This window comes from Pygoscelis adeliae, unplaced genomic scaffold (assembly GCF_000699105.1).
Source record: "Pygoscelis adeliae isolate BGI_AS28 unplaced genomic scaffold, ASM69910v1 Scaffold190, whole genome shotgun sequence".
Lineage (NCBI taxonomy): Eukaryota > Metazoa > Chordata > Aves > Sphenisciformes > Spheniscidae > Pygoscelis > Pygoscelis adeliae.
The window spans coordinates 2019133-2026356 of record NW_008823922.1 but is presented as its reverse complement, the minus strand read 5'-3'; the positions used below and the strand labels follow the sequence as shown (position 1 = coordinate 2026356).

General features: G+C 46.0%; 1 protein-coding gene across 1 annotated transcript in view; it reads right to left on the bottom strand.

The window, feature by feature from the left end:
* Positions 1-318: 318 nt before the first annotated feature.
* The window catches only part of ARHGAP22 (Rho GTPase activating protein 22), a 143772-nt gene continuing 136866 nt past the window's right edge, over positions 319-7224 (bottom strand). The window contains exons 9-10 of the mRNA XM_009320271.1: positions 5065-5962; positions 319-751 (exon numbers count right to left, since the gene is read on the bottom strand). Of these exons, the coding sequence (XP_009318546.1) occupies positions 523-751; positions 5065-5962 (1127 nt within the window). The 3' untranslated portion in view covers positions 319-522. The remainder of the gene's footprint in view (positions 752-5064; positions 5963-7224) is intronic.

Below are 7224 nucleotides of genomic sequence, written 5' to 3'. Positions count from 1 at the left end.
AAGGGATGAGAAATTTGAACAAACTTTATGTAGGGAGGGGGGAGGAAGAACACCTCATATTAAATCCATATGCTAAACCACATTGAATGCGGTGACATACTGGAACTGCCATCTTCCCAAGCGCAAGTGTAGGAGGCCCTCAGCTCCAGGCTCAGCCTGTCCATCAGTTCTGGCCCTCCCACCCACCTTGCAGGACTTCCCACTGTCCTTGAGCCAGCAAAAGGATGGTGCAGTAAATCCGAAGATGGCAGCAGTACAGCTACGGAGAAGAGTATCTTGTTTTGTGGATAAAAATGCCCACTCTTTCTTGGCAATCTGACATCTAAACTTTCAAGCATTATGTTTAGCAGTCTTTCCCAGCTGGCCCAAATACTACAGCACATGTAAAGACAACAGAGCAAGTGTCACCGAGAGCACAGTCACTGTGGAATTACTCATGATACATGAGTTTACCAGAACAAAATGTGCATTTTCACTGGTTTTGCCAGAAACAGAATTTTCTATGCTGTACATCAGCTTGTTCTACTTGGGGACTTTAGCACTTCGACTCCCACCAGTTAAACATCCTAATGTTGAAAAAAACTCTTCCATTTCCTTCTGCAGGAGGTGATTTCTCTTCTCAGCATCTTCACGAGCACGTTCAGAATTCCTCAGCTTTATCTCCAGCATCGTGTATTTCTTTCGTTCTTGGTCCAGTTCTTCTTCTAACCTAACCACTTGTTTCCTCAGGTCTGCACTTGTTTCTTCAATTCTTAAAACCAAAGGGGGGAGAGAGAGAGAGGGAGAAGAAAAAAAGTTTTTTAAGTGGCTGGGTAGATACTGCTGATGATAGCTATAATAAATATCAAGTTGTTCAACTTAGAGCTAAATGATCTTCATTCTAAGAGGAAGTTTTAAACGAGGGCACTAGCTGCCATTTCATTGAGTTTAAGGGCAGAGACTCCTTGAAAGCTGGAGCCTCCTCTATTTGTATCTTGAGAAAATATCCTCAAGTCTTACAAAACAATGCTTACGTTTGGGCAATAGACTGAATGTCTGAGGAGTTGTATTAACTCCTCACAGTTAGGCAGAGTTCAAGTATATAATTCCAAAATAGTCTTTTAACCTCTGTTTTCATCCTGATACTGTGTTTCCCTATATGGATATCTAGTACAGAGGAACATCCTTGGAGGTCAGGTAGGAATGAGGTCACAGTCCCTTCTCCACCATGCATTGTATGGTACTTTCTGTAACGTTTGTCACTGATGTTGGGGTGGGGGAATAAATGTTTTTCATACTGTACAAAATTTTACAAAACCCAACTTTTTATATGAGGAAGAATCTGAAGAACAGACCTGATATAGTTCATCTGTGCACAAAGCTCTAATGCAAGACTCAGAGCTTTTCTCTAGGGAGGTCAAAGAACAAGGTTCATGGGGTTTTTTTATTTGAAACAAGCGTAGAAGGCACATCACTTGCTGTCCTCCCCATCATGTTTCCTAATTGCAAGACAGAGTAGTGGTGTTAATACAGAGCAGGGGGTGTATCTAGATAGGAATTTCTGATCACTAGAATATTCAGAAAGGGTGATTTTAAAAATCAGGCTTCTCCTAGGAAAAGTTTCCCCCCTCTAACTTAAAAAAAAAAAAAACAAAAAACCAAACACCAACAAAAACCCACCATGTCTTAGGTTGGTTGATCAGTATAATACCCAGCCGTGAAGCTGGGGGGCCTGGCTTCCCTGTGAAACTGTGAATGGGTTATTTTTAAACAGGGTAAATGACACTCAACAAGGGCATGCTACAGACTCCACAACAAACAAAAAAAAAAAGGGACCTTTGTGCCAGTCCCAGAAGGGTCTGAATTCTGTTTTGTGACCACCAAGAGGCAATTATGCAGGCAATGCATAATAAACTATTCCTTCACATACAGCTAAGGATGGCAATATGATCGTTGCCACAACTTTCACAGCAAATTAGGAAGTCACACATAGGTGCACTGATCACCAAGTCCAGCAAACCAACAGCTGCACTGATAAGTGAACAGAAATGTGCAGTATGTCTGCAAAAAACTGCCCATCTCAGTGAAAGCAGACTTTTATCACCCAGATCGCTGTCTTCCGTAATACAAAAGGACTCTTCCGAAGCTAGGATGCTTCCCTTCCTTCCCCCCTGCCCCTAACATTTTTGTCATGTCCTATGGATCTGAGCTACCAATTGATTTTTTCTACCACAAAATTTTAGGGGTCAGCTACAGCAGCCTAGACTAGCTGTCCATGTTCTGAATTAATTACATAGGGTCACAGTACTTAGTGCGTTTCTACACACGCAACATAATCGTCCTCTCCAAGACACTTCCAGTTTCTTAAGAGTCCCAGGTGGTAAACATGAATTACTGAAACCGATAATTATACTAACCTCGAGGGAGAAATGCTCTGGAACAGACTGGTTACAGGAAGGCCATAAAACTTGCCTCCCTCTGACTAAGAGGGAAAATGGGCAGTTGATGATGATAAATAACAGCTTTTCCATCAGCAAGTGTTCCTTACCTCTGCCCCAGGCAGGTACTGACTCTGCTTTCCCTCCACTTATGTATGTGCCAACAAAAAGCTCATATTCCTTCATTAAAACATGCCCCGCTACACACACAGAGTTCTGCAAACCACACAAGCACATGTACTATTGTAAAGGAACTAATTATTACTTTTGGGGACTAAATTATCTTCAATAAAATAAAGCTAGTGAGGCAGCCCAAAGCTTTCCTGCTAAGCAGCCTCCCTTCTTTGCTAGTTAGCTCCTGTCTTTCCACAGGAGCAGACTTTCATGCGGTCTCAAAAGGAACATATTTTTGCACATGTAAATTGCTGCAGATGTAGTAAAAACACTGCAAGATTTTTGAGAGCTGAAAAACTTGGCTTGAAATTCTTAGACTTGACAGCAAGATCCTTCGGGCTGTAATCCTGAACAGCTGGAATCATCCTGTTTAATACAAAAACGCAGTGATTGCATCTTGCCTGGTTTTATTAAACTATTAGTTCATTAGGCATTTTCCTCTTAGCTACTTTGCCCTGTGAGACCTGGCCAATTTATAGTTCTCCCCTCCAGCCACAGTGCTCTCTGTCCCTGTCCAGCTGAAGGGGAAAGGCAGGTGTTAGAGCTGAAACAGCTGAAAATGCTCAACAGCTGGAATGAGGAACAGGTCCTCCTGGATGTCCCTGATGTCAACAGCTGAAGGACCCATTGGAACAGTTTTACTGACAAGAGGTGGAAAGCCATTTCTTCCCCCAGGCAGCAGGTAAAAATGTGCAGATAGACATTTCCAAGTTTTGCAGCCTCCTTTCTGTTTATTACTCTCTATCCCTGCAACAAGGCTTGCCAGGGCAGCTCTGCAGAACTAAATGCAAGGCACATACCCTCATCTCATCTCCCTCCCACTCTGCATCAGTAGGGCAGCTAAAAAAGAAAACAACCAAAAACCACCGTGAACTAGCATCTTCAGTCACAGTCCTTTTCCAACACACCATGCTAGCAACTAGTGGTGGTCTCATCAGCTCTTCTACCTGGAACACAACAAGGCGGGGGTAAGCTTTTCCCCCACTCTGATGTTAAGGGAACTGAAACTGCTACGTGGCCTGATTTTCCCCTCCAGCCTCACAGACCGAGGCAGTACAATGCAAGAGGCAGAAAAGCTGCAGAGACTAGCAAGACACCACCATAGGAAATCGTAAAATAAAGCAGGAAGGTAGCAAGTGAAATTCCTACCTTAAAAGCTGGCCCACTGGAAGAGATCACAGTTCAGATACATTTTTGAGAAATTACTTTAACAAGAAAAAAGGGGCAACAAATGTAGCCTAAAGCTGTGCTATACAATCCCTACAGACAGTGATATGTGCTTTCGGTACCATGTTTGGGAGACTGACAGGAAATCGAGGCATCTAAATGCTACCAGAGTTTTAATAATTGAAGAAGTGTAACATTAACACCTTAACACACAAAACCAGCTGAGAACTCAACTATTTGTAAGAAATGGGACTACAGCCCTTCTTCAGTGCGAAGTACCAGTGCTGCAGAGCCCAGGACAATGATGATTCTTCTGTATTATAACAGAGTGTGCAATTAAAACATATCTAATTCCTTTAAGCAACAATATTTCATGTGCATATTTCCCTGAGTACTTGCCTGAAAGTCATTCTATTAAGCACTTGCACTCATAAAACCTAATATACTAACTCACACAAATGAATAAATATGACTTCCTAGTTATTAATACTTTCTACTTCCCACAGCCCCTGCCCTCACACACACCTCTCCTGAAAACTGGAAGGGATTTTTCTGAGCACAGATCTAAAGTACAGAACCAGCAGTTGCAGTAAACATCAGAGTGGGCAAAGACCTGCACAGTTCACGTATCTGCTGTACAAGCAGCACATTGCTGCTACTTTGAGTCAGTAGCTGGCCAAGTGAGCAAAGGACCACTACAAGTACATCAAAAATCAGAAGCAAGGTTTCTAGAAGTTCAACACAAAAGGGCTGCTGAAAGTTGCAACAGAGATGCAATACCACCACCACCACCACCACCACAAAACACCCCAGAGAACAGTCAAAATCAGTTTTCTGAAGAATGTTTCTGTTGGGAAAAGCAGCAAGAAGCCCTCAATTTCAGACTGATTTGGTACAAATCTCGGCACCTGCACAGAGCAACAGAGTTCCTTGTTGAGGCCTGACCACTCTGGGTCCCAATCTTTCCCCCTCCAAGACAGATGTTTGCTTTGCTGTTTCTCCCAGGTCACTTACAAAGAGCAGACTTTGGCATTACCTGTGCAATTCAGATTTCCAGTGAAAACATAGAATGTCAAATATTGGAATTCCCTATGTGACAGAAATCCCATGTTTTTGACACACTCTTAGATCAGAGAGAGAAAAGTTGAATTCAGAGAGCAGTGAGGAAAGAGCAGAACCAAATCTGCTGTCTCCCAAACCCAAACTCCAGGTCTGAGAACCTGATATGCTTGGTAGCCCACACCCATGTTCAAACAGGGGTAATGCTGACAGATGACTTCCTTGTCCCCCCTGCAGATGACATTACCTTTTGATACTAGTCTCGTACTCAGTCCTCTGTTTGCTCAGTTCTGTCTTTAGCTCCACCACCAAGCTCTGTAAGGCCCTAGAGCATTTGACAGAGTCCCTGGAAGCTGCAGCCGGGTTGCTCTGGTCACTGCTGCTGCATGCTTCAAACCTGTCGATGCTGTTGTCCAGATCCGCAATCTTGACCTCACTCTGAGACAGTGAGCCCTGAGTTATCCACTCGGTTTTGAGAGAGCTTAAAGCAGAAGAGTCACTGGCCCGGCAGGCTGGGCAGCTGCTGACCGAGTCCACCACGGAGATTTCACACGATGATGTAGACCATGTGGTGCTGGCCATACTGTGTGTGCTAAGGGAGAGGCTGGACGAAGGGACATTGTCGTAAGTAGAGAGTCTCTGGGAAGAACATGAGTCTTTAACTCGTTCCCCAGAGGCTGTCCGGCGATGGCCTCGGAGAGAGTACAGTCCATTCATTAACCAGTTCCCGCTGGAGGAGAGGTTGGGGATATCTAAGGATGAGCTGCCCAGCTTTGGACTCACAGACCGTGCTCCCTGCTGGCGGAAGGAGTATTTCCACGGAGGCAGCGTCTGCACTCTTTTGTTGGGGCTGGTGGCAGGCTGAGTCAATTTGCCACTGTGCTCTGAAGGAGTGTTTTTCACCGCAGGTCCAGGAGTGGCCTCTAGTGCCACAGCATTGCTAGAAGGCAAATCAGCAGGGCTAGGAACACTGTTCTCTGACCTGCTGTCCTCCCCGTCCTCCTCGGAGATCCACTCCACAGTACTGCGCTGACGCACAGGTCTGATTTCCAGCTGGCTCCCTGGCACATCTGCCTGAGGAACAGCGAAGATTCGCCCCTGTTCGCTTATCAGCACTGTCATCAGGTGCTGAACTAGTGAGGTCCCTGTGGGGAGAAAACAAAGGCAAGCAGTTGATGACACATGGAAGACCTCAGACACTCACCCCCTGTCTGTGAGATGCCTTGTGAGCTCCTTGCGAGGGGGGCCTGTGGCCACCATGCAGTGCAATGGGTCTGCACAAACAACTGCTCTGGGCCTTTCTGTACAGGACTGGAAGAGGCAGGAACCATTCCCCTTTGCTGGAAATGGGGACTGTGAAGGATGCAGGTGTCAGTCCAACTCATGAATGTAGCTGACTAGCAGAGTACAAATGATCAGTAGCAATGATCAAGGGCAGCCTTGGCTGCAGCGACCACAAAATGGTGGAGTTCAAGATCTTTAGGACACCGAGGAGGGCACACAGCAAGCTCGCTACCCTGGACTTCAGGAGAGCGGACTTGGGCCTCTTCAGGGATCTGCTTGGCAGAGTGCCATGGGACAAAGCCCTGGAGGGAAGAGGGCCCCAGGAAAGCTGGTTAATATTCAGGGATCACCTCCTCCAAGCTCAGGAGCGATGCATCCCAACAAAGAGGAAGTCAGGCAAAAATGCCAGGAGGCCTGCATGGGTGAACAAGGAGCTCCTGGACAAACTCCAACACAAAAAGGAAGCCTACAGGGGGTGGAAGCAAGGACAGGTAGCCTGGGAGGAACACAGAGAAATTGTCCGAGCAGCCAGGGATCAGGTTAAGAAAGCTAAAGCCCTGATAGAATTAGCTCTGGCCAGGGACATCAAGGGCAACAAGAAAAGCTTCTATAGGTATGTCGGGGATAAAAGGAAGACGAGGGAAAATGTGGGTCCTCTCTGGAATGAAATGGGAGACCTGGTTACCTGGGATACGGAGAAGGCAGAGGTACTCAATGACTTTTTTGCTTCAGTCTTCACCAGCAAGTGCTCGAGCCTCACCGCCCAAGCCGCAGAAGGCAAAGGCAGGGACTATGAAGATCCGCCCACTGTGGGAGAAGATCAGGTTCGAGACCATCTAAGGCACCTGAAGGTGCACAAGTCCATGGGACCTGATGGGATCCATCCGCAGGTCCTGAAGGAACTGGCGGATGAAGTTGCTAAGCCACTATCCATCGTATTTGAGAAGTCGTGGCAATCTGGTGAAGTTCCCACTGACTGGAAAAGGGGAAACATAACCCTGATTTTTAAAAAGGGAAAAAAGGAAGTCCCAAGGAACTACAGGCCAGTCAGTCTCCCCTCTGTGCCTGGGAAGATCATGGAACAGATCCTCCTGGAAGCTATGCTAAGGCACATGGAAGACAG